General features: G+C 38.0%; 1 protein-coding gene across 1 annotated transcript in view; it reads left to right on the top strand.

The window, feature by feature from the left end:
* Window positions 1-27,527, top strand: part of LOC140245345 (general transcription factor 3C polypeptide 1-like) — a 61,840-nt gene that overhangs the window by 12,558 nt on the left and 21,755 nt on the right. Inside the window, exons 4-22 of the mRNA XM_072324927.1 lie at window positions 553-793; window positions 1,508-1,672; window positions 4,219-4,422; window positions 4,902-5,016; window positions 6,180-6,286; window positions 7,014-7,132; window positions 7,516-7,616; window positions 7,973-8,104; window positions 9,793-9,914; window positions 10,811-10,875; window positions 12,984-13,068; window positions 13,900-14,034; window positions 14,587-14,628; window positions 14,983-15,534; window positions 16,162-16,359; window positions 19,189-19,363; window positions 20,192-20,381; window positions 20,918-21,048; window positions 23,810-24,123. Of these exons, the coding sequence (XP_072181028.1) occupies window positions 553-793; window positions 1,508-1,672; window positions 4,219-4,422; window positions 4,902-5,016; window positions 6,180-6,286; window positions 7,014-7,132; window positions 7,516-7,616; window positions 7,973-8,104; window positions 9,793-9,914; window positions 10,811-10,875; window positions 12,984-13,068; window positions 13,900-14,034; window positions 14,587-14,628; window positions 14,983-15,534; window positions 16,162-16,359; window positions 19,189-19,363; window positions 20,192-20,381; window positions 20,918-21,048; window positions 23,810-24,123 (3,193 nt within the window). The remainder of the gene's footprint in view (window positions 1-552; window positions 794-1,507; window positions 1,673-4,218; window positions 4,423-4,901; window positions 5,017-6,179; window positions 6,287-7,013; window positions 7,133-7,515; window positions 7,617-7,972; window positions 8,105-9,792; window positions 9,915-10,810; window positions 10,876-12,983; window positions 13,069-13,899; window positions 14,035-14,586; window positions 14,629-14,982; window positions 15,535-16,161; window positions 16,360-19,188; window positions 19,364-20,191; window positions 20,382-20,917; window positions 21,049-23,809; window positions 24,124-27,527) is intronic.

Raw genomic sequence — 27,527 nt, 5'->3', positions numbered from 1 at the left:
ATAGATACAGATTTATCTTTAATAAATTCATGATTTAAAAATGTTTCAGAATAAGCAATAAATGATTGCACATTACATTTCGGCTGACGGTACGAAAATTACTCGATGCATAAACTTATGAATGGGTCATAGTCAAGTTAAAGTCTTTAAATCCCCAAATACATGCTCTCCTGTTCATCCAATTAAACCTAGGTCAAGGAAGGTGAACATTCAATGCATTCGTGACAAACTTGTCATTTTAATATTTTGCCAATTTTGTGAAAATGTAATCACACATTGTCCACAATATGTACTATAGACCTATTAGGAGAATCATGCATTATGGCGGAGGCATATCAGTCACCTTAGCGACATTTCTAGTTAAATTTCTTGTTGATGCACATGTCATACATTGTTATGATATGGATTGACCTTGAGGGGCATACAACATTTATTGCCCGAGCTAGAATTGTATTGCCCGAGTTGAAGATGAGGGCAATATGATTCTAGTTCAAGCGATAGATTTTGCATCTCTGATATGGGTAATGATCTTTCGTAATTCGTGAGCTGCAGGTGGGATGAGAGGTTAGTGCTGGTGGCCAGTCAGGAGAGACGTCTGAAGAGCCTCCTGTCTTTCATCAAGACCCCTGACCTGCCCCTGATCGCACCATTGTACTGCTGCCTGGAGCAGGCTGGGAGGGCGAGGCAAGCCGGTGTCACCCAAGTGGCTTTGGCCGCTCTGTTCAAGTGGGATCTCCGGACTGTCTTCCACTTCTGCAAAGTCCTGACGAATCATGGTCTCGCGTTCAAAGAGGTAGTGTTGGCTCAGATGGTATGACTCTGGCTTTGTGGCTGGAATGTCGTCTGGGATACAAAGAAGTCAGTTTTAGAATGATTGAGATATCCACAAATAAAAAGGTTCTGATAAAAGGTAGGACCCACCTTCAATAAAGACCACTCTGTTTTACTTTGTTTTTGGATATCTCGGCCATTTTAGAACCGATTATCATCAAATAGGCTTTGAATTCCTCCACACTTGTAAGATCTTTAACATTTCATGAGTGGTTTCAAATTATCTTGCAAAAAGTGAAAATCTGAATCGCCTAACTCCACCAAAAACTATACTATCCCTTTAAGCTTCCTTAAACTATTCATAAATGAACATTGGTATATGTTTTAAAAAGCAGAGAAAAAACAGAAAATCCAAACATATTTTGCCAGTGCTTACAGGAAACATAGCTTACACCACATAATTGCTGAGGTGTGACATGTCTAGATGGGGGAAAATAAGAGTGTTTGATATCAGATCACTGTTTATGAATATATTTGGCATACAAATAAGACAATTGTTCTGACTGAAGCTCATTTCTGTAGTACTTGCACTGAATTAAGTTTGATTTTGCATGAATTTTTCCCTCCTGTTGTTACTTGTGCACAATTATCGTCCACTTCGTGGCATTGCATTTTCACCTGTATTAAATCGCTGGTACTTGCAAATTACACTGTAATTCATCTACACATTCCCCAGAAATCGGTGACTGGAGTGACCATCTACCTGAGACGATTCATTCCCGCTCCAAAGCATGTGATGTCCGAGGTGGGACAAATGATTGTCAGTTGTCTGGCAGATCAGCCGGACAGGATGATGCTTAGGAGCAAATTACTTGACATTCTTCAGACCAACAATGACAAGGTGAGAGAGAGAGATCAGTACAGTCACACAGTACCCCACCCCCAAACTCGGGCGGTCAACGTTACACATATGTGACCCGCTCCAACAAAACGATCTGAAAGTCGAGGGAGGCTGATTTTCTGAAAATGGCATGACATTTTTTCCTTACTCTTCTGCTCTAATTTCATGTACAACTCGACTCATAAAAGTACTCGATTGCAGAGGTATCAATGATTTTATGAGAGCATGTGGAGTGGTCTTGGAAATGAGCATTTCGGGAAAACCGCCTTCAAAGTTTTCTTTCCGACGCAATCGTGATCAAGGGAAGGCAAGACAGTTTTAACCTCTTAACAATAGTAGGGGCCCATTTCATAAAACTTGTCATCAGTGACAAGTTGTCATAGATGTGACAAGCTACTGAAATCCTTGCATCTGATTGGCTGAGAGCACATTTGTCACCGAAATGTGGCGATTGTCAGTGATGACAAGTTTTATGAAACGGGCCCCAGGTATGCTCCTAGCAACCTCCGCAATGTTCATTCAAGCTTAGCATCAGCAGTCTACGCACTCCCTTGTTGCTAGGGGCGGAGTCTATCTGCAGCGCTAAGTCCAAATCTTTGGCATGTTTCTGTTCCGTTGAAAGTCAAAAAATCATGGCCCAGAAAAACATTAATTCCTTGCCTTTCCTTTGATAATTTAGCTTCAATATTTAAAGAGACTGTACAGTACTGGTTTAGGTACGGATTCATGTTTTGAACATTCCTAAGTGAGATAATGAAAAGCCTCTTATGAAATATGAAAGAGCATGTAATTTTAAGAAAGATTCAACGTTTATTTGATGAAAATTGGTTTTCAAATGGCTGAGATATCAAAAAAAAGTGCTAATAATAAAAGGCGACATGCCCCAACTTTATTAGTATCTCTTTGTTTCACCTTGTTTTTGGATATCTCAGCCATTTCAAAACCGATTTTCATCGAATAAACTTTTGATACCCCTTAGAACCGCATGCTCTTTGACATCTCATAGAGTGGTTTTTGAATATCTCACAAAATGTTAAAAGCTAAATCTTCACCTCGACCAGAACTGTACACACCCTTTAAGCAGATGATAAATGAAACATTACACTAATAAATTTTGCCAAACACAGAAATTCAATGGTTTTGACCGATTTTGATGATCTGACTTCAAACTTGATTTTCTCGGCTCAGCCGTCAGAGACTTTTGGATCCTTTTGTTATGGCGGGTCACATATGCTTGTTCCAAATTCTAAGAGATGCCACCTGCAAAGATGGTAAAGCATTAGGATTTTGACCCCTCTATCAGAGCCTTTTGGAAGGGAAGCCAACAAAAACTACCCCTTTTCGAGGTTTTTGGAAGGGAAGCTAGCAAAGCAACGTAACACATGTGCAGTGCATGTTGCAAAATATCCTTCAAAGAGAAGGCTGGCTGGCATACTTTGCAGCAAAACCTGCACATCAGTATAAGCACATTCGGGAGATCTTGCAAACACCAAGAAGCTCCACTACCCCTGTATTGAAATTTTTCAGGGGTTTGAAATTAATCCTATTCGAAACCCTATTTCAGGATTATTTTGGAAAGATTTTAAAATTACCCCTCATTAAAAAATTTGGGAAAATACTGAAGACCCCTTATTTCAATGATTATTCAGGATTTTTTCCCAGACTTGAGCCCCAAAGATATACCCCTTTTGCCCAAAATTGGGAATTGGGATGCAGTACAGGAGTTGGAGGGGTGAGGAGGGGGGGGGGGGTATACTGTTCACCCATGGATGGAGATTAGATACTAGGTGATACAGTCCACACATGAGCAGGTTGGAAAGGAGATTGACTTGTACTCTCATGCCATGATTTGGGTCGCTGGTCACATTCGTGCAGAAACTGCAGTATGAACAACCATGAAAGAGGCAGAGTAAGAATGGTCACCTTGGATGTTAGCAAGAAGTGCCATGTGTGTGGCCAGAGTGCGGTCAATAATAATAAGAGCCCAGACTGACCACTAATAAAGCAATCGGGCAAGACTACTTCAAACACAGACTACAAGAGACACCTTGCAGTATTCATACCCCTTCATGATATGACAATAAAGGTGATGTTTGAAGACTTTAATTGACTTCAATAGCATCATAGTTATTTCACCAGTTTTGTGGCATGCCTTTGCTCTTTCCAGTTGAAAGTGTAGCTATTTTCAATGCAATACTAGATTCCTTTAAAAAAAAAAAAAATAAGAATGGCCGAGGTCAAACCTTGTCAGGGTGGAGCCATACTTGCCAACTAGTAAGATTTTATCAGATTCAGTAAGATTTTTTACGTTAAAAATAGCAAAAATCAGATTTTCTGTCAGAGAAATCAGATTTTAAAAAAATATTTAGATATACCTTTCATGTGTATTTTCTGAAGATTTGACCGAAAGTAAGATTTTTAACTTCAGTTTGCATATAAAATAAGATTTTTGCAATCCACGAGTAAGATATTTCATCTTGAAGTGTTGGCAGGTATGGGAGACGCCTGATTTGTTTCATTTCTGTGCTCTCATACATATATGCCAGGTGACATTCAAGCGCTTCAAGAAGGGCCTTTCCGATGTGAAGGATGAAAATATTGTTGAGGCCATCAAACTCCCTCTTCACAAAGTCCCGGCGGCACTTCGAGACGATATGCCAGGATCCAGCATAGAAGAAGATGAGGAAGATATGGAGGCTGTGGCCAAGAGGAAGATGGGCATGAATAAAGTTGACCCTGAGAATGTCCAAGTGAGTCGCCCTTTGACCACATCTTTCCTTCTAAACATTTGTTTCAGACATCAGCAAAAAACTTGAACAGAAACATTTTTTCTGTATTTCCATATAAGAGTAATATGAAGTGGCTCGTTCGATCAGACCCAGTGATAAGGTGAACATATATAGCTTGAACATTCCACCTACCCACTACTGAACAGAGAAGGGCTCTTGTGGAATAACAGTCGCATGCTACTGAAATTGATTTTCACTTTTGATCTCAAAACACTAACAAAGCAGCTCACCATCCTGGCAAATAACGTCGGCCAGGTTAGTTTCTTTGTAGACCCTTTCAATGTATAGCAAGCAAATTGCATAGTGGAAAATGAGTCGTGAGCCCTTCTAAGAACTATTTTTGTTGTTGCTGCTGTTGATTGAACAAAATAAGGAGGGTGTGGAGTTGTAAACAGTGACTAGAGTGGACTATTAACTCATTAGTTATTCAATCCCACCAGGTTACCCTCATCAAGCTGGTAGGACAGTGCAAGCAGGAAGACAGGAAAGAGGCGGATGAAGATGATGGGGATGAAGATGAGAATGGTGACATGGAAGACTTGCCCATCTCTGAAGGTAATCTTGGCTGATCAAATGAAAGATGCAGGGTACTCTTCCAGTTGAGAAGGAAAGGCAATGGTGCAGTCAGGGATTGGACGATGAAATAACTGAGATTGGCCGATGGAGTCCTGAGTATGTGATGTGGATCCATTTCAGCAGTATCCAGATTGACACACACACAAATCAAACCCAATGTTTGTGTGAATTGAGGGAATGTAACAATGTTAGTAAAAAACATTTAAATAGCAAAGTTAAAGGAAAATCTGACAGTGAATTATGATTTTTTTTTTTTTTTTTTTTTACTCTGGGGTGGGTTCAGGGAGAGGAACCTCTACAGGTGTTGGTCTGACTCCAGTGGCTGGTGTAATAACGATTTATAATGGTAATCTTACTGGGCTATTTACTAACAAGATTTTCATCAACATTTGAATATTAACATTTAAAGTATGCCCCATTCCATATGCATTGATAAAAATGTTACAGTAGGCTTTTGCCATGAATGCTGGCTTCAAATGATGAATGGGCCCATCTGCATGCAACTTCAGTGCTACTCGTAATTTAAGAGGATAGGTTTGCAGAATGCCAAGTGAACCAGTTGAAGGTTAAGGTCTCTGTGTCTCTACTAATATTTGCTTGATTTGCAACTGTTTCTTTCAAGTGGTTATGGTGTAAAATTAGGGGGCTTCATTTTTTTTTTTTTTTTTTTTTTTTTTTTGTAATACGGAGTATATCAACTCTTGAAGTTGAATATTGTACATTTGTACATTTGCCACATTGCCACATTGGATGTTCATTGTTCCTCTTCAAGACATCTCTTTGTGGATCAAACTTGAAGTTTTGTAAACTTTAGCCTGAAAAACATTTTTGTTTAAATTCATGAAATTTCATGAATTTTAATGATTATGCAGTACCCGCTGCATGCTATAAGGATTAGAACCAACACTTGCTGTCAGGCGAAAGCTCGATGGTCTAGTGGAGATGACGCCTGTCCGGTGATCAGGAGGTCGTAGGTTCGAATCCTGCTCGAGTATGTACGCCCATGATTTTTTATCATGGCCACTACTAAAACACTGGCCAATTCAATGCTTATTTACATTGATGTAGGGCAATTTGTCAGTCAGTTGCAATGAAAACATTTTTGCTATACAAGTATGTTTTTATTTTATTTTCTCCAACAGAAAATGAGTATCCCAATCAGCATATAAACATCCAGCACCCAGACCAACAGCAGATCTATGATTTCATCGATAAACATCAGTTTGAGAGCCGAGGGAAAACTCTATTGGTAAAGATGAAGCACCTCTGGAAATCACCTTCACTTTATATGTTGATAATGGGAATAATTTTCCTGGTATCGTATAGCAATTTGCTATGCATTTTTACACCACTGCTACACAAGCTGACTTTTGTGTAGCAATTTTCTTCCATAGAAGTGCACAGGATACCATTTGAATTATTGTTCATCAGCTGAAATTGCTAAATAAATTTGAGTTGGGAAATTATTCCCTGTGATATGAGACTAATTAATCTCTATGTGCCAACTTTTATCCACCGGTGTGTATTAGATGGAAGTCATATTCATATTCAGTGAGATTGAACAACATCAAAATAAACAAACAAACATGTATACATACATACATACAAACCAGACATTAAAAGTGCTCACTTTATTTTAGGTTAGCAAGGTTAGGAATATCTATGGAACCTGTTACATCTTGATGCTTGTCTTTAAAACATCTTTTAAATGCTTATTCAAAGAATTCCTCGAAAAGAGTTAGTTCTAACAAGAAGAGTTTTAAAAACAATTTCTTGCATGATTAGTTGTAAACAGGCTTCACAAATGTTCTATTTTAATGTGTGTAAACTTCACTGAAGAAAATGTGAGACTTTAGTGCTGTACATAGTGTTAGTCTATATCTCATTTCATTTTATTCAAGACCAGTCCACTCCAAAGTTAGTCATAACATTAATTATGTTGTAAAGCTTTCTTATATTCTCTTTCCCTATGTTAGGGTCTATGTCGACACTTTGGGATGGCTAGGTATCGTGTTCGCCTGGTTATTAGGCGATTCGTCAGTGCTGGTCTACTGGTTCCACTGATGATAAACAGAGGTCGTCAAAGGGAGCAAAGGTTAGTGACTGAAGAAGAAATCCCTTTTGTGGTGAAAGTGAGTTACAGGAAAGGCTCCTTTGTACAAGGAAGTTTTGTAAGATGCATACTCAGTTTTAGAGAGTGCAGAACACTTGACGGGAAGACTTGACGAATGTTTTAACAAAATCAGACTATTGTTCATAAGTTTATTTGAATACAGCATTATCATCAGATGGAAAAAGAGGTTTTTTACCATGAAAAGATCATGTGGCATAAGCTTTTATCATTCATTTACCAGAGTAGTTAGGAGTTGGGTGCTTTGATGATGAAAATATGTGATCAAATGGAGATAGAGGTGCCAGTGGAAAGCTAAGATCCTTAATGCTGCGCTGACAACCAATGTGGTCTATCCTTCTATACAGGTATTTTAGCACAAGGGGTCTTGAGAGCGAGACTGTGCCACACGACCTGCGGACTTTCTACAACAAGACAAAGGGCAAGAATTCATCTTTCGTTGATGATGGTGAGATCTGACGCAGTACCAGCAATTTCGTTCATTATTATCCTCTGAACTTGCTACATCCTCTACTCTAGTATACTTAAGGGAACATGGCTCTGTTGTGGTCACCAGAATATATTTTACACTCTGTTTTTTCTTTCATATGTACATAACATATTTATATTTATTCTCTTCCATGATTGGTGATAGGAAAGAGAGACAGATAATATAGCCCTTTTGTCCCATGTATGTGCGGTTTAAAAGTAAAATTTCCCTGAAGTAGGACAAAGGATTATAGACATTACCAACTGGTACATTTGATATGGCATTAATTTATTTCATTCTTTTTTTGTTGTTGTTTTGACTGTCATTGACTTGAGATGGAGCAGAGAAGCAGAGTCCATCAAAACTCGAAGTTACTTTGGAGGATGCTGGAACATCCACATCTGGATCGTTATCGGAGGTTGCCATTGCAGCAGGAGAGGAGAACCAGAGTCAAACCACACTAGCAGGTGGGAATTGTTTTGCCACTAACAAGATGTGGGTCTTAAAGGCATAATTTACCATTTGCAAATGAAACAAAAACCCAGCTTAGTGCTTCAAAATAGTTCTAAAGTGTGAGTTTAGGATAGCAACAACCAGTGTAAAGTTTTGAATCAGTATAATCGTTGTTAAAGCATTGTTAAGTTTACAAAATGTGAACAATACTTGTAATAAAAATGTTTCTAGACTCAAAGGTCCAGTTTACCTTTGGGAGCAGTCATTTGCAAAATGTTCAAGATATCGCCTTTCATGCATATGTGTTGGTCTGTTGTACCACAAAACACCCTTCCATGTGAAAGTTTTGCAATAAAGCCTCAGTTATGAGGAGATGTCAGCGTTTTTCTCAATAAACCGTAATGGTATACGGTTTAGTTTGGCCACATTTTTATTATAACTATTGTTCACATTTTGTATATTTAACAATACTTAGAATCGATTTTACTGATTCAAATGTTCACAGTGGTTGTTTCTATCCCTAACTTACACTTTAGAACTATTTTAAAGCACTAATACTGGGTTTTCGTTTCATCTGCAAATGGTAAATTATGCCTTTAAACGTCTGCAGTTAGGTTTATTTAGAAAAATGGTGATATCTCCTTATATTTTAGGCTTTATTGCAATTTTTATTACGGTAGGATGTTTTGTAATCTAACTGACCTACACATATGCATCAAATGTGATAACTCAAACAATTTTAAAATCACTGCTCCCAATGGTAAACTGTACCTTTAGTGGCTAGGTAACATTAATTGTTGCAGTAATGTGCAAGTACATATGATATCAATTGTAAATCTCTGGACAACCTCACCTTACAGCAGCTGTGTGATACAGTAAATAGCAAGTCTTTCTGGTAGTTGGTTTTGAGAAAAGATGCAGGAAGGTAAATTCACTTTCTTACTGGTTTGTGGTATGATACCACAAAACTTGAACTGTGAGTAGAGTCTGTAAATTGCAAGTTACGAAGTGCATTGAAGGTTAAAACGCCCATTCTTTGTCTGATGGTGGTGGAAAAGAACTTATAGCTCTTGTGTAACGTCGTGAATTCTTTCAAAGGCTTTCAGTGCTGGGATGTACAATTTCCCTTCATTTGATAGCTTTAAAAAAATATAATGTGCAAGTTAAATCTTGTGAACTCATACACTGGAGAGAATGCTTGAAATACCTTTCCCCTGGGCAAGTTTACTGATCATGCAGGGTTATTTGTAGCGGTAGAAATGAGAGTCAGATAAGGTCATACTTCAGTGGACTAACGTGATACATACTGATCGAAATGCCTGTCTCCAGTATGAGTTACAACTCGCTTTTGGACATTGTTTCTTGAGCGATTGTTTGAGAGGAAAAAACCGTGAGGAGATGTTTGTGTCCGAGTCTGTTTCTATATTTACACCTGTCTGCCTGTCTATGTCTCTGTGGGTTTCATTCAAAAAGATCATGAATGAACTTGGAGCTTCAACCCTAAACAGGCCGGGCTTGTTTGATTTGGTCTCAAAATTTGCATGTAACTTGAAAAAAAAATAGCTAAGAAGCCTCGCGAAGAGGTCTTGCATTGCAGGATTATTGTGTGAAATGTCGAGGGGGCAGATTCTGCCCCCCGGCCTGATTAGGGTGGAATACCTTCCTTACAGTTAAACACAGTTGTTCTCTTTATTGCATTCAGGCCCAGAGATCAAATCTCCAGCCAAAGGTGCCACGCAGACTCTGATGTCTGTCAAGCGGCAGGAGATGATCCTGAAATACATTGCCAAAGTCAAAGTGACGGAGATGTTTGAAGTCTTCAAGGTGGGCCAATTTCTGCATGCTGTTTGATTTATAGTTTTTGTACCACTTCACATACAGTCATTTACATTCAATATGGACAGCAGTTGTGATCTTAAAAATACAGAGGGTGAAATCATCATCATCATCATCATCATCATCATCATAATATTACCCCTTTTTTTCCGGGCCTATCCCCAATGGCGGGATTGGCCCGGAATTATCTCACAGCTCTCACAGCAATAGCTGTTTATGGGACCTCCATAAAGTTTCCATTTCTGTCATCCTGATATTCCCCTTTAAACCCTGGTCATTTGCTGCTTGCAGGTGCTACACATCTATTGATGTTATGTTTAAAATACCTTTCTGTACCATGCTAGATTTTACTAACCTCACTGTGTGAGCAAATGTCAAAACTTTGTAACTGTCTATATTATGTTTTTCTTTTCATTTTAGTTGTCCATATAGTAGTTTTGAAAAGACATGTCCATATGCAACACCTTCTCACCACCTCTCCCGATTATGATTGTGGGGCATCCTCCTTTTTTAAGCCAACCCTTCCAAGCTCTTCCTTTATCTGTTTCTTCCACATCTTCTGTGGTCTCCCTCGCTTTCATGGCTCATCAATTTAAACTCTAGCACTTTTCCTCAGGACATCATCCTCAGGGCACTCCATCGATACTCCACAATTAGTCACGATTTCTTACGGTACATCATTTTTCCTTTGCATTAATGTTCTCATTCTATCACTTCCCTTGCATGTTCAGCTTAGTATTAACTTCAGTGACTTTAATAATGCAGTGAGAGAAAGTAGAGTGTTGGATCTGTGAAAACTGGTAGGCAGGCTGTTGAGTAGTCTGTGAAAAGCTTTCAAAGAGTTGCATGACTTTTTGCATTCTTGTGTTCATCCCTTCTTGCAGCACATCAAAGACAGTGAAGCAGCAGAGAAACTGACAAGCACCTGTTGCAGAAAGACAGTCTTCAGGTGAGTTTATGGGACCTCTATAAAGTTTTCATTTCTGTCATCCTGATATTCCCCTTTAAACCGTGGTCATTTGCTTCGTGCAGGTAGTACACGTCTATTGATGTTATGTTTAAAGCCTTACAGTCATGACGAGTGGTTTGTGTGGCACGGAGACAAACACAACAAGCTGCCTCCCCCCATTCTGTATCAGATGTCGTGACACCGAATTAGAATAGCGCTGGCTCAGTGGGTCAGCGAACACACGCTGGAGTCTAAATCACCTGACCCAAAATGGCTCTCATGGCCACGAGAGTTTCCGATCAGTGCCGAATGGACGCACACTCACAGTGCGCATGCGCATGAAGAGACACGTCTTCTGGCCTCTCTCCTCCAATCACCACAGCTCGCGGCCACATTGTTTGTGTATGATGCGTACACACACACACACACACACACACACACACACGCGTGTCAATGGCAGCACTGTCCCACACGTTAAATGGATAGTACTGCAGTCTGGCATTGTGCAATTGCATGCACAAATTTCATTCGTTCGGTAGAGTTACGCAATAACGTACCATATGGGGGTGACGATCATCTGACTTTAGAATACCCTTCTTTACCACGCTAGATTTTACTAACCTCACTGTGTGAGCGCATGTCAAAACTTTGTAACTGCCTAGTATAGTATATTATATTTTTCTTTTCTTTTTAGTTGTCCATATAATACTTTTGAAGAAGGCATGTCCATATTCAACCTGTCTAGGTGTATTGTATTGACCAGCTGGTGTAAGTTTATGAATTATTAATTTGCATTGTGTGAATCCAGGTCACTATAAAATTTCAACGGTTGCATCTGGTCTGTTGAAGATAATTTGGGAATATGTTCATAATCAGCTTACTTTACCTTGAAGCAATGAAATGTGTAATCATCTTATTACAGCATCAGTTCTTCGTATTGGTAGTATTATGTCTCTCACACATAGATTCGTCTCTGGTTACCTGCGTATCTCAATGCAGTGTGGCAATTTGCGACATTAAAAAGATAAAGCACGGAAACAGTTTCACCGTCTTACCACTGACATGGCGTGAACTTGTGAGATAGACCAAAGATTTAGCATGGCCTTCTCAGACATTTTCATATGCATGAAACTTTTGTTAATTCTGTGAGGAGCCAAGATTCTTGAAAGTGATAGGCACGCCAAAGGAAAGTGTTTGTCTATACAATGCATTGAATGCCAGTGGCGATTCACAAAAGTTTAATGCCACAAATGTTTCTTGTAAAGTTGACAGACTGTATGTTCCCCCCAAAAATTACAGTTGGATTTCCACATTGATAACTTTCGATTCGATTTAACTGTATGAATCTGTATTTCTGGGTCTGAAAATATAACATCTCGTCCATATCTTGCAGAAAACCTCATTTAATTTGGTTACATTGTAAGTGGCCACAGAAGAATGTGGATCGTTGTAAAGCATGTTGTGAGTCTGTTTCTTCCGAGTTTAGCACTTGGATGCTTTTGGAACTGCATATCAATGTGTGAACACAATGGACAGAACTTGGAGGGAAGGGATTCCTGAAATGCTCTACAAAGATCCTCATTTCTCTTTGACCACTGAAGCATTTTGGATAGGGATTTTTTTGTAAAGTGCAAGTAATGATTTATAGTTTCGTACCCTGAAACTGCATTTGGATTGATTCTTTATTTTTAAAGCTATCTCTGCAGAGGGCCCCTCTGTAATTTTTTTTTTCTGGGACATATTGGTTTTATGGTCCAGAGGAGAGAATGGTGGTAATTGAAAGGGTTATCACTTGTGTTCACCATCCTTCAGTGACACCAAATAAAAAAAAACTGTATGAATGCCAACTTTGAGGAAACAGCAAGAGCCACCTTTATTTCTCGCTTTCGAACGCTATGTCTGCTCTAGAAACTCTGAAAGTTTCCACCATATGGGCTCCCTCAGCGAAGCACGCATACATGAACTTGCCAAAATGTATGCATATTCATGACAGAGTAAGTCAAATTTCTGTTATCATGCTGTAAATATACTTCTAATGTTTCTATCAACCAATTTTTCATATATTAGTTGACTCTCCTCTCAATATGTTTTCTCACCCATTTAAATAGGCTTCTCAGCCACCTACATGAAGAAAAGAAGCTAAAGTTCTTCATAAAAAGGGTGCCAAGCACAAATGAAAGAGGAACAGTTGTGGTAAGTTTGCAGAATTCTCCACAATATAATTCAAAGATTTTATCATTAGAGCCTTTGCATGGTCTTCTGTGTAGTATTATAGTAACTGAACAACATTAAATGATTCAACTTTGGTTTACGCGAAAATTGTTTTTAGTATTATAGGTGCTTCATTTAGGGTTCACATTTTTGCTCATGAATAGTTGGTCAGTTTCACTGTTGTTACAGTAGCTGTAAACCAAATGTGTATAGACACACAAGGGATAAGTAATGTTAAAACTGAAACCCGTAGTGCCTTAATGATGTACTTCTCCCTAAAATTCATTTTTTGCCTTTTACTTCTACATTCCATCCTTCAAATGATTTTTTTTCCCTTAATTCTCAAGAGTAATTTATAGGATTAAGAGAAGCATGAGAGTGGAGGGTTGTATGATATGCCATTTCTGTTTGAAAAGTATTATTAATGAGTTTTGGTTATGCAAACTGCAACATCTAAGGAACATGTATTATACAGTACATTTCATTTTTTCATTTTCATCCTTCTCCCTTAAAGTGCCAATAGACACATTGGTAGTGATATGCGCTACTGTACGAGCTGAAATTTTCGCGTACAGATATTTTCGCGAATTGCTACTTGGAGGACATGTTCGCGCGTTGTTAATTTTGCGGATGCGAGGGTCTAATTGAACTTAGTTATTCGCGCGTTGTTATTTTCATGTGTTGTTATTTTCGCAGTTCAAAGGCGATTCGCAAAATTCGTGAAAATAAAACCACCACGAAAAATTTCAGCTCGTACAGTATATAAGCACTGTATTTTATATCCCCCCTTTCTTTCACTTGCTGATATTTTAGTTGAAGATCGTAGCGGCTGCCAACGTGGCTGATGATGATCCCCTTATTGAGACAACAGTGCACAATGCCCTCGTGAGGCCAATCTTCAACTTCAAGACAGAGGGATTAACCTCACCCTGTCGGCCCAAGCCAAAGGTGGATGGGTCATTCGTTCGTTTGTTGTACATCCTGCAAAAATTGTACAGAAAACGTAAACTTGGGCTTGATATGTCTTTTTTTTTCTTCATATTTTCATATCAGGGAACAAGTACAAACAGAATTTGGAATTTTGTTTGGGAAAGTAGTGATCAAAATCCTGTGTAAAAGTACTACAAAAGTGGGCAATTTTGTGTCAGTAATTTTTTCGCTCTTGGCAGGTATGATGAATTTCGCGTGATTTAAATTCTGCGGAATCAAAACATTAAATAGTGTTACATATAAGAAGCAATTATGTTTGCATGCTTTTATTTTTGTACCAGTTTCTGGTTGTGGGAAATTGCAAGAATCTTGACACTGCAAAAATGTCCACTTTCGCAGAATTAATATCAGATATTTAAAAAGAGTTGAATGTGGTGCTAATGATGTTCACAAAGTGCATAGCGATAGGGAAATGTTATGTTGGAGAAAAACCCGGAGCATATTTCTTGTTTGATTAATTTTCCAACCTCTAAAGTTTGGTCTGTATGATTTTTCTCATGTTATACCCAGGTGAAAAAGGCCAAAAAGCGAAAAGCATCTGAAAAAAGGGAGGTAAGCTGTGGTTCAGTTGTCTTTTTTTTTTGTACTGTACCTGAACATAGAATAAGAAGTAAAGTGCCTAGTATGATGCAAGGGACTGTGAGAGAGTCAAATGCCCATTCATTCTGGAAGAATTTATTTATGTGTATGAATTTCCTGCTCTTTAATCTGTAGAATTATCTGACCATTTTTGAGGTTAACTTGAGACATGCAACCTCTACTGTACATAAAATAAAAATAGAAGCTGATATTGTGTTATGTAGCATGTTAGATTGTAATATATAACTTTGACAATGGTCTCAGGCGTCCATTACCTCACAAATCATTCAGCCACTTTCATGCCAAACCTCCTGACTTGTGATGTAGGCATTCAACACTCTGGAGATTCGTAGGATCATGGAGATGTATGGCTATGGCGGCAAGTTCCTAAGGGCAGAGGCCATCCACAAGTTCCTGTGGTACCTCATCTACGGCCACAAACAGGAGAATCCTGTATGGATGGAGACTGTGGACAACAGCGAGTTTGACAAGTACTCCGTCTCTCAAACAAACAGCGCTGGAGGGAAGGAACCGACAAAACAGAAAGACAAAAGGAACCGAAAGAGAAATTCTGTGACAACAGATTTCATGAAATGCACTCCGGACAGCCAGTCGGGTGATACGGACAAGGCGGGCGAGGCAAAGGCCCAGCCAAACTCCACCAATGTGGAATTATTGGAGAGACTCCAGGCCATTCGAGAGGGCAGCCACACCGAAATCGGCGTGTACATGGACACCAGCGACCCCGAGGATTGGCGGCGCTACGTCCCTCCCCCCCAGTTCCAGAAGGGGCGCACGAAGGGTTGGGCTAACATGAATGACATTATCTTTTCCCTACCCCTCTCGCTCTTCGTCAAAATTGTGTCCATGTCTCGTCAGGTGGGTTACAGACAGTCTTGAGATTTTCAGTCTATTAGATACTCCCTTGTTTTCAAATATAATCATGACAAGAGCTCTGTCTTCCTATTGCCAATACATACAAACTTTTCATATCATTACTCCTTATTCTCTGTTATAACCCAGACAGAAGACTTTTGCGTATGTGGTAGTTTGTGATAAGATTTTGGGAAGTGTGCCAGTCCCAAAATTCTTACAGAGACTTTAAAGCTGACTAAACACATTCTGGAGGAAAAAAAAAAAAAAAAATGAACAAAATTATCTTAACCAATCTCTTGCAAGCTTCAGCCCATGTTTGTTCTTGTTTAGCGTGTAACAAGATTCTGAAGTTTGGGAAAGTGTGTTAACTTTGCACAGTAAGTACCTGGGTCTTGATGGTTTGGGATTTCAAATGATACTTGAAGTTGGAATGTTCAACATAAAGTAAAGTTGGAATATTCGACATAAAATGAAGTTGGAATGTTCAAATAAACAGAACAACATGGTGGATAGTAGCAGATGCTTTGTAAGTCTTCTGCCCTTTGGAATATGCAGCGTATGAGAAATTCATCTGTGCTTATTAATGGGGAGTCTTTCTCTGTGATTTTCCTGCTGAAATCTCCTATGTAGGTTCCTGGTCTGACGGAGTTTCTGCAGCACCCCACCAAGAGACATTACCCCATCACCCACCTGCCACTGTTCCTCATTGAAGAGCTGTGCCGCATCCGCGTGAAGACCATTGCCTCCATTCACCGGTCCCTGGTACTCCTCAGCTGCATGGGTCTGGTCTACTTCAGCTGTTCGCAGCTCAACCACGACAAGACATTGGTAAGGAGTGCCACAGGGTTGCAACTTACATCCACTATGGAGCTACAAAGTTGTACATATTTGACATCAAGTAGGCTGGAAGTCGCATATGAATTCATTATCGATATCGGCATAATTTACCATTTGCAGATGAAACAAAATGCCAGCATACTGTATATAAGTGCTTTAAAGTAGTTCTAAAATGTGAGTTAGGGATAAAAAGAACCACTGTAAAAATTTGAATCCATATAATCAATGTTAAGTATATTGAATACACAAAATGTGTATAATAGTTATAATAAAAATGTTTCCACACCAAACCGTCTTAAGTTATGGTTTATTGAGAAAAATATTGATATCCTTAATTATTTTAGGCTTCATTGAGAAAATTTTATATAGTAAGGTGTTTTGTGATACAACAGACCTACACATGTGCATCAAATATATCTTGAACATTTTGTAAATAACTGCTCCCCAAGGTAAACAGGACCTTTAAAGGGACTGTACAGTACTGGTTTAGATGGGGATTCAGGTTTATAACATTCCTAAGTGAGATAATGAAAAACCTCTTATGAAATATGAAAGAGCATGTAATTTTAAGAAGGATTTAACATTTATTTGATGAACAATGTACCGTTATCATATTTAAAGTTCCTAATAAAAGGGATTGTCTATACTGTTTTTATACTACCCTCTCAACAAATACATCAGTTTTAAACAAAAATCACTCTGTTCATTTACAACATTATTTAGTATAATGTATAATGTGTACCGGTACATTGTTTTTGCATTATATTTCATTGTTGGATGGAAATAAAGCGATATTGGCGTGGTATTAGTGTTTTCATCGTAGCGTTTTCACTGGAAAATGATAAATAATTGAAAAATAAGGCAAAATTCACAGGGAATTGTTTTGTTGTTGTTGTTGTTGTTTTTAGATAAAGGGATATACACTGTATTATAAGCTTTGGATATTCCCTTCGCCGTCTTGAATATTAGAATAAGCGCTGTGGACATCATAACCTTTGGATGTTCCCTTCGCTGCCTTGAGTAGGGACTGCGAGCACCGCGTTTGCAGCGGATCACCTGTGAATGTGCAGAGGACGGTGCTCTTCTTTGTGTAGCGGTTGGTCTCGGTTCAGAGGTGTAGGGATGTAACAGCGAGATCAAATTGGTTTGGGATCGTTTATTGTGACTGAGCTGCTCATTTGGGGGTGCTATCATGGCTTGGTGGGCGTGTCTGTGCCTGGCGGGCAGGGTGGCGGGCAGGGGGGGGGGGGGGGTTGCCACCTCAGGTGGTACATGTACCAATATCTGGCCTGGCCCATGGACTAATATATATATATATATATATATATATATATATATATACACTTGTATATATAATGCCTGGACAGATATAAAAAAAAAAATAAATAAAGAAACAGGTGCAACACTGAATGTCATGGATGTATATTTTGTTACTGAGTGTTAAGTTTCTCTGTGTTACTTTATATGAATTACAGATGTGTGTTGTTATATTTTCTGTACTTCATTCTGAAATGTGTGTTTAATATATGTGTATCTATGTACATTGTATGCCACTTGAATCACAAAAATTTTCATTTTATGGACAATAAATGAAATGAAATGAAATGAAATGAAATTGGTTTTCAAATGGCCAAGATATCCAAAAAGGTGATAATAATGAAAGGCAACAGGCCACGCCTTTTATTAGGATCTCTTTGTTTCACCTTGTTTTTGGATATCTCGGCCATTTGAAAACCGAATTTCATCAAATCAGCTTTTGATATCCCTTAGAATTGCATGCTCTTTGACATCTCATAAAATGGTTTCTGAATATCTTGCAAAACGTAAAAAACTAAATCCTCACCTCAACCAGAACTGTACAGTCCCTGAATATGTGACCCTTCTGAGCTAGCTGTATATAAATATCTTAAATTTGTTAAAATTGATTCTTTTTTTTTTAATTCTTTGAACTGTTGATGTTGGACTCTTTGAGTGAAGTAGTTGCAGGTAGCATTTACATATACAAAGTGGGCTGTGCAAGTAAAAATGTTAATGCCACTTGATCCGTGGCACCAGAATTCCAACAACATGGTAGTTAGAAAAGGTTCTGGGGTATGCCCTTCTTCTGTGTTTGTTTGATCCTCTTCTCTGTATGCCATGGACTTCACTTTCACAAGTTTTACAGAATGTCTAGTGGAGATCAAGAAATACATTTCTATTTTTATGCCTCCGCCACGAAGTGGTGCCAGAGGCATTATTAAGTTCTAAGAATATTCTACCATTGGAGAGGTTTCTTTTTGTCACCAGAGAATTGCGTTTCTGTCAAGGTGCAGCAGAAAGTGGCTCTAAATGTCATTGGTTGTTGACTTGAACGAGAAGCCACTTTTTAAAGGCATTATTTACCATTTTGCAGATTAAACAAAAACCCAGCTTTAGTGTTTCATAATAGTTCTAAAATGTGAGTTAGGGATAGAATCAACCAATGTGAAAATGTTAATCAGTATGATCAAGTATTGTTAAATATCGTTACGTAAAATGTGAACAGTAGTTATAATATGATTATTTCTAGAATAAACCATCTAAAAGTGTACAGTTATGGTTTATTGAGCAAAATAATTATATATCCTTAAATGTTAGGCTTCATTGCAAAATTTTTATGTATGGTAGGAAGTTTTGTGATATGACTGACCTACACATATGCATAAAATGTGATAGCTCAAACATTTTTTCAATTCACGGCTCCAAGTGGTAAACAATACTGCCATGAAAATAATGATTTTGAGTTGAACCGTCTGAAAGATGATAGCTTCTCAGTGATGTTGCTTCTGATTTCATTTCCAGACTAGCCTCTTCCTCTGTTCATCTGCGTTCTACCTGGATACCACCAGCTCTGCCGCAAGCGTGGTGAAGACGGAGGTGAAGGAGTACCCACGTAGGACCTTTACCTTCACCAGCTGGGAAGGGGTGGAACTATATTGGATAGATCTTCGGATGACTTGCCTCAGCACCCCACTGGGTTAGTGAGCCCCCATGTAGGCCTGTCTTGTTTCTGTTGGATGTTGGATCAATGACTATTCAGGGGCAGATCCAGGAATTCCGTAAAGGGGAGGTGCCTTTGCAAAATGAAAGGGGGCACGCGTGCCCCCCCATTTTTTTTCTTTGTATTTTTTTTCTTATTTGTTTTAACAAGAAATAAAGAGGGGGCGTGCACCCCCTCTGGATCTGCCACTGCTATTGATACTTATACAGTACCAAAGTGATGATATCCCAGTCTTTTGTTAGAGCGAGGGTTGGAATCTCGTGTGTGCACATGTTGTTATCTTCATTCTAGTCCTGATCAAACTCTTTTTGTGGTTCCTGGATTCAGTTTGTCCTCTTCTGGTGAATGTTTCATTATTTGTACTCATATTCAGTATTCTTACCGCTGTTTACATTTTTAAAAAGAAACTCTAGACTCACTTATTTGAAGAACAATACTATGTAATTTATGATTTATTTGTGCTCGTACTTGATTTTTTTTATGTTTGTTTTGCTTGTTGATTGTAAAGCACATGGAATATTTTGGTTATAAGCGCTATATAAATTGTTCATCATCATCATTATATTATTATGATTATTATGATCATCATCATCATTATTATATTATGATTATTATTGTTATTATTATGCTCCCAATGCATGGAATGCTCCACCCTGTTTATAAGAGATTTCTCCAAACTCTGTAATTCTAAGTGTATTTCTGTAGTTCTAATCATTTTATACAGTTGTGTAATAACCGCTTTTTGCTTAGTGCTGTGATACGTACTGTGTCAAGTTTTTTTCTGTTTAATCATTATCTATTTAGGTATCTTTAGCAAAAAGCGGGAGCAGGCCAAAGAGGAGAAGAAGAAAAAATTGCCTCGGAAGAACGAAAGACACTCAACTCTCTACACTATGTGCATGATAGCTACATCTCAGGAGGTCCCACCCCCTCCCCCAACCCAGCTTCCAGGGGATGGCAGGGGAGCCGCTGGCTTTGACTCTTCCCACTTTGCGTGAGTTTTTCTCTTTTTTTTTTTTTTTCTCTCTCTCTCTCTCTATAGGTCCCCTTTCCAATCCTGCCCAATGTTCAATGGATTCAATGAAACTCAGAAAGGTGATTGTATGCTGTGCATTTGTTTTTCATTGTCTGACACAGCAGCTCTTAGATTAAGCAAGCCTGATGACATTAAAATGAAAATTCACTTGAGGTTCAAAAAACTTCCATCAAAGAAATGTACTATCATGCAAAGAGAACAGTGAAGATTCATTAGAGGATAAGTTCACCTTTGTAAACATGTGGATTGAGCAAATGCAGCAATTCTATATAGTAGAACACATTAGTGAAGAATTGAGGAAAATCAGAGAATCCGTTCGAAAGTTATGAATTTTTTGAAGTTTCTGAAGATAAGAAGACTACTTAAGACTAGTCTTGAAGAGGTTAAAGAGAAATGTGTGCTGTTTACTGTGTGTTAGTTTCCCACACTCTACACCAATTTTTGATGAAGTTGTGATCATTGCTTTGATTGCTATCTTCTTTCTCTTCTGCCAGCTTCCGTCGATCGAACTGGTTCAAGATGCATTCCAAGAACAAGTACTCATTCACCAAGAAGCCAAAAGTGAAGATGGGGAGATGTGCAGGTGAAAACAGTCATAGCAAAGACTTACTGGAACGTGAACCAGGTATTTCATTTTCAGCGGTTTTTACATTACCATTATACACGTATGAAAGTTACACTACAGTATGTCCCCCAAAAAATTACAACGGGGCCCTCCGCAATGATATCTTTAAAAATAGTGAATCAATCTAAATACAAATTCAGGGTATGAAACTATAACTCATTGCCCATATCTTACAGAAAACCCCACTCGATTTGCTTCAGTGGTCAAAGAGAAATACGGTATTTTGTAGAGGATGTCGGGAATCTCTTCTGTCCAAGTTCTGTCTATTATTCACACACAAGATCATCGAAATGCTAAACTCGGAAGAATCCGATTCATGACATGCTTTACAACAATCCACATTTCTCTGTGACCGCTTAACCAAATCGAGTGGGGATTTTTGCAAAATAGAGCTAAAATGTTATATTTTAAGACCCTGAAGTAGCATTTAAAAAACTTAATCATATTGGGCATTATCAATGCGAAAATCTGATTGTCATTTTTTTGGGGACATACTGCAGTAAGTCGCACAAAAAATTACAATCAGATTTTCGAATTGATAACACCTAATATGATCAACTTGTCTAAGTGCTACTTCAGGGTCTTAAAATATAACATCTTAGCTCTATTTTGCAGAAAACCCCATTCAATTTGGTTAAGCGGTCACAGAGAAATGTGGATTGTTGTAAAGCATGTCATGAGTCTGATTCTTCCAATTTTAGCAATTCAATGCTGTTGTGTGTGAATAATAGACAGACTTTGGACAGAAGAGATTCCCAACATCCTCTACAAAATTCCGTATTTCTCTTTGACCACTGGAGCAAATCGAATGGGGTTTTCTGTAAGATGTGGGCAATCAGTTATAGTTTCATACCCTGAATTTATATTTAGATTGATTCACTATTTTTAAAGATATCATTGCGGAGGGCCGCGTTGTAATTTTTTTTTGGGACATACTGTATAGATGAATTCAAAGCTGATTGTGCTGTTCATTAGTATTCTTCTCATTTTAGTATTCAAATGGTGAACATTGGCTTATTATATATTGCAGTCTAAATTGTTGGTATTTTTACAGCTTTGGGAGGAAGTTAATGTATGTATGTATATTTTGAGACAAATTTCTCTCTTGCTCATAATAAATTGAGCTGTTATGTTATTTTGTATAGGTGGGATCATTTTGAATTGTTTGTTGTTGTTTTTTTCTTGAGTAAATCCTACCATGCCCTACAAAACATCATATATTAAATGTTCTAAAGCATATTTATGAAGCGTCAAACATTCTAATGTGAATCAAGTCATTCTTCTACTATTTATGACAAGCTGTTAGATCAGTTGAAGTGCACTCAGAAATGGAACTGCACCTTGAATGTAAGAAGACATTGATGTAATCAATGAAGGAGCAGTAGTAATGAAAGCACAGTAACTGTTTATGGCATAACACTAATGCACACAACTTACATGTGACTATATGTGACCCTGCATCACAAAACCAACAAAAAGTCGCCAGATATGGATTTTTAGTTGAGAGCAGATTCTTAAAGAGCAGACTCTAAGCTTTAAAATGATGAAATGGACTTTCCTAACCTATCTAAATACTGGAAAGAAAGCACACACTCTTGAAGAGTGTGAACTGAGAAAAGAGGCTCTGAAGTACATATCTGATCATTCTATTCTCCCCCAAAAATGGGTTGTAGAAAAACCGCTGAAAACACACTTTCCCATTCATGTTATGATCCCAAACTTGCAAATAATGTAGAAGAAGTATAGCTCTTTCAGAAAATATGAAAAACTTAAGATTGACTTGGTTGACCCATTTCACCTTTTTGGAGTCCTCATGTAAAATCAAAGGGTGCGACTTTTTGTTCGTTTTGTGATGCACGGTCACAAATGCCGTGAATTTGCAGTAGCTGCAGTGTGAAGACTTGTACCATAAACACTTGTGTATATTATGGCGCCCTCACGTACGAGGCACACACCAACTTTGGCCATCGGGCGGAGGAAAATGAAAACATAGGCAAGTGTTCTGAGACATGCCTGTGCCATTGAAGGATGGTTTACCTTGAGTAAATTGCTCACGTTTTTATTGTAAAATTATAGCAAATCTGTATGAGAAATTCGGAACAATTCTGGCAATGTTGTATTGTGGGAAGGGAAGAAGTTGGCTGAAAGATGCTAGGGAACATGGTGAAAGAAAGACTATGATTTCATTGCAAATGTTATTACTGGTGTGTCAATACTTAGATAAATAAATTTCAATGATAGCAAATGTATATCTTGTGTATTTCTTGAATTATGACTCTGTCACAGAAATTTGAAATCATTATCATTCACATTTCTTGGGCATATTCTGCTGATGATGACAGGTATATAGTATTACACTAATGTCAATACAGACAATAGATTACCTTCCTGCAATAGGGTTTGTACACATTGTGTTGCGTTTCCCATGAGCAGGGATTTGTGTACATTCGTGTTTTAGGCGCACCCCCAACTTTCAATATTTTTCAGGACAAAAATGGTGCGCCATATACAGTGTACATGAGTGTTGCGGTACTTGTGCCAAAAGGCAACATCTTTGACTTTGCACAGTGCTTTCTGAATATAAGAAGAAATATTTGCAAGGCCCTTTGTGTGGTGCAGTAACAAAGTGACGTCTCCAATTAGTTACTAGTTTAGTGAAATGTCATCATATTCTGTTCTTGTCAAGTCATTTCCATTTAATGCAATCGTTAAGGGTTTTTCCTTAATGTTTTTTATTTATTTATTATTTTTGTTGATGTAGTTAGAAAAAAAGGTATAATGGTGGTCAGAGTAGCGGCCGTTCAGCACAAGCAAGCCACTGCCGGTGGCAAAGGTCAGAAGCGGAAACGCGCCCACCATGACGAAGGACCAGAGGGTGCCAAGCCCAAGACAGCTAAATCAGGGGGCAGCAGTGGCACGGGAGGGGGCAAGAAGAAAGCGACTAAGTCGCCAAAGAGCTTCAAGCTGTCCCCCAAAGTTGTGCGAAACAAGCACATCTCGGACAAGGTGGACCTGGAGAGCATTCAAAAGAAGGTGCAGAAGAGGGTGAAGTGGAGCAGCAGGGAGGACAACTTGGTAAGTCAAAGGGGTCATGGTGGTGGTGATGGTTGTGATGGTGATGGTGGTGATGACGGTGGTGATGATGGTGGTGATTGTGGTGATGGTGATGGTGGTAGTGGTGATGGTGGTGGCTATGGTGGTAGTGATGGTGGTAATGGCGATGGTGGTAGTGGCGATGGTGGTGATGGTGATGGTGGTGATGGTGATGGTGGTGGTGATGGTCATGGTGGTGGTGATGGTCATGGTGGTGGTGATGGTGGTGGTGATGGTGGTGGTGGTGGTGGTGGTGGTAGTGATGGTGGTGGTGGTGATAGTGGTGGTGGTGAATCTTTTCTTGGTGTTGGAAATTCTATATCACAGCTCCCCTTAAAGGCATTAAATACCATTTGCAGATGAAACAAAAACAGAGATTTAGTGCTTCAAAAAAGTTCTAAAATTTGAGTTAGGAATAGATACAACTAATGTATAGATTTGAATCAGTGTAATTAATGTAAGTATTGTTAAATGTACAAAATATGAACGAAAGTTATAATACAAAAATTTCTAGACTTAACCGTCTGCACTTATGGTTTAGTATGAAAAATAGTGATACATGTACATGTATCTCCTCATATTTTAGGCTTTAGTGCGAAATTTGACCTACACATATGAATCAAATGGATATTTTGAACATTTTTTATGTAACTCTCCCTATGGTAAACAGTACCTTTAAAGGAGATCTCCAGACGATTTGTAGACCTTTACGTTTGAATATCTATAAATTGGTTGTACTGGGTACAGAACTTCAGAATTTATAGTGATTGGAATGAGGAATAAATGTTTTCAGAATGCATACATAAGCAAGCAAATCAATATGAACAAGGATAGTGACAATGCATGTGAAGGGGGCTCATAGAAGCAGAACAAAAGAAGAAAGCATGCATATATTCTACACACATGACTTGTCATGAAAATAGTATTGTGATGAAATTATGTCCCCACATTACTGGAATATGTGACTTTCCTACTTGTATGTCATCATCCTTTTTAGGGTATTATGTTTTTGGTTTTTTCAGAGTTCACATTGCATTTAGTTTATCTGCTCAAGGAGAACTTCATGTGTAGGTGTATTTACAGCTGTAGATGTCCACATGGATATCACCAGTTTGAGATGGCAGAGTTGGGGGGAGGGGGGGGGGTCAATTTGACCCCCCCTTCAGATCTTGGCTGCCGATCGCGCGATCGCTGCAAAATTTTGCCTGAACATAGAGCCGGATGTCAACTACAAGATTACATGGTCCTACAATAGAAAATTGTTGATTTCATATTTTTTAATAAATTAATTATGCAAATTAACGCATGAAATCATATTTCATTTTTTTTTCATTTCATTTTATTTGGCAGAATATAAAACAATGTACAAGAAACAAGAAACAAATACATGCCAGGACTCCTAAGAAGCAAATTTATGCTTGTGGCTGGAGCCCTCAAACCAAAAAGGATAAAATACTGTACATACAATCACCAAGCACTTTTTGTGATATGGACTAATACACACAGAAGATTAGTCCAAATTGAAATAACACAATGTGTACTCAAGTCATATGTTATTGACACAAAAACATATCTTTGCTTAATTTGTTGGCAGACATAGTACACACACGCACACACTCGCACATTCATCCATAGTATACAGAGAAAAAGAGATGAGAAAGAGAAAGGTAGAGGAAGAAAGGAGGTCTAGTCAGTCATGGATACCATCTGTCTAAATACACTCTGTTTATATAATACTTTAAATCTGGAAAATGTAGTACTACATTTAAGGTCACCATCAATAGAATTCCATTCCTTGACACCTGTAAAACGTATGGATTGCAATCTTAGAGTGGAATAAGTAAAAGGTTTACGAAAATTGTAGCGGTACCGGGTGGGATATGAGTGGAATGAGGAATTCATGTGGAACATGTTTCTGAACACATTGGGCAACATATTTTGGTGATACTTAAACACGAATAACAAAACATTCAGCTTGACCAGATCAAAAATTGGAAGTATCCGAAATTGTACAAAGAGTGGTGAACTTGGACAAGTAAAATGACTATTGTTTATACTACGCAAAGCTCGTTTTTGAAGCATATATAATCTGTTAATGTGTACTCTGTATGTGTTTCCCCATACTTCATTGCAATAATTAAGATGAGGCAAAATTATTGCATTATAAATATTTACCAAGATATTAGAAGGCAATACACTTTTTAGTTTGGATAAAACACCTACATTTCTTGACAATTTAGAACAAATATTTGCAACATGATACTTCCAGTCAAGGGATTCATGAATGAGTACGCCTAGAAAAAATATCGACTCAGTTCTCTCTATGGAAGTATTATCAATCATAACATTTTGGTCGTGAAACAACAGTTTTTTACCTCTCGGATAAAATATCATATATTTTGTTTTACTAAAATTCAAAAAAAGTTTATTACTCTTGTACCATTCACTTAATATTTCAAGTTCATTATTCATTGTGGAAATTAATGAGGATATATCTTTGTGAGAGAAAAGCACAACAGTGTCATCAGCAAATAATGAGAATTTTAAAATCTTTGAGGAATTCACAATATCATTCACATATAACAAGAATAATAGAGGTCCTAGAACTGAGCCTTGTGGTACACCAATGTTCACACTGAGGCATTCAGATTCAACACCATCGACCACCACATACTGCTTCCGGTTATGTAAATAACTTTGAAACCACTGTAATGCCACTCCTCTTAAACCATATAAATGCAATTTTTTTAATAAGATGTGGTGGTCGATGGTGTCGAATGCTTTAGATAGATCCATAAATATTCCACAACAAAGGTTTCCTTTTTCAAATTCCTGTAATATATAGTCAGTGAGATGAATAATACTCAATGAGGTGGAATAAGTTTTCCTAAATCCAAACTGTTCAGGAATTAAAAAATTGTTCTTTGTCAGAAAGGTATAAAGTCTCTTATACATAATTTTTTCTAACAGTTTGGCAAAAACTGAAATAATTGCAACAGGTCTGTAATTTGAAATATACTCAGGCTTACCCTTTTTAAATAATGGAATAATTTTTGCAATCTTCAATTTTTCTGGAAAGATACCACAGCTAAATGATGCATTGAAAATATCACACAAAGGTTTGGCAAAATAATGAATACATTCCTTGACTACTCGGGGAAATATATCATCTGGCCCAGATGCTTTTGATGTATCTAACAAAGAAGCTATTTCAATTATTTCGTGAATAGAAGTTGGTGAAATAAAAAAGGAGGAAACATTTCCTGAAGCAATATAATCTTTAAATGAACTTGACGAGATTGATATTGCTTCTGCTAATTTTTGACCTACATTTACAAAATAATTATTGAATTGCATGGCTATATCTTCTTTTGATGTACATTTTA

Source organism: Diadema setosum, chromosome 2, assembly GCF_964275005.1.
Source record: "Diadema setosum chromosome 2, eeDiaSeto1, whole genome shotgun sequence".
NCBI classification, from domain to species: domain Eukaryota; kingdom Metazoa; phylum Echinodermata; class Echinoidea; order Diadematoida; family Diadematidae; genus Diadema; species Diadema setosum.
Note: the sequence above shows the minus strand (reverse complement) of the source record. Positions and strands in the feature narration are given on the sequence as shown.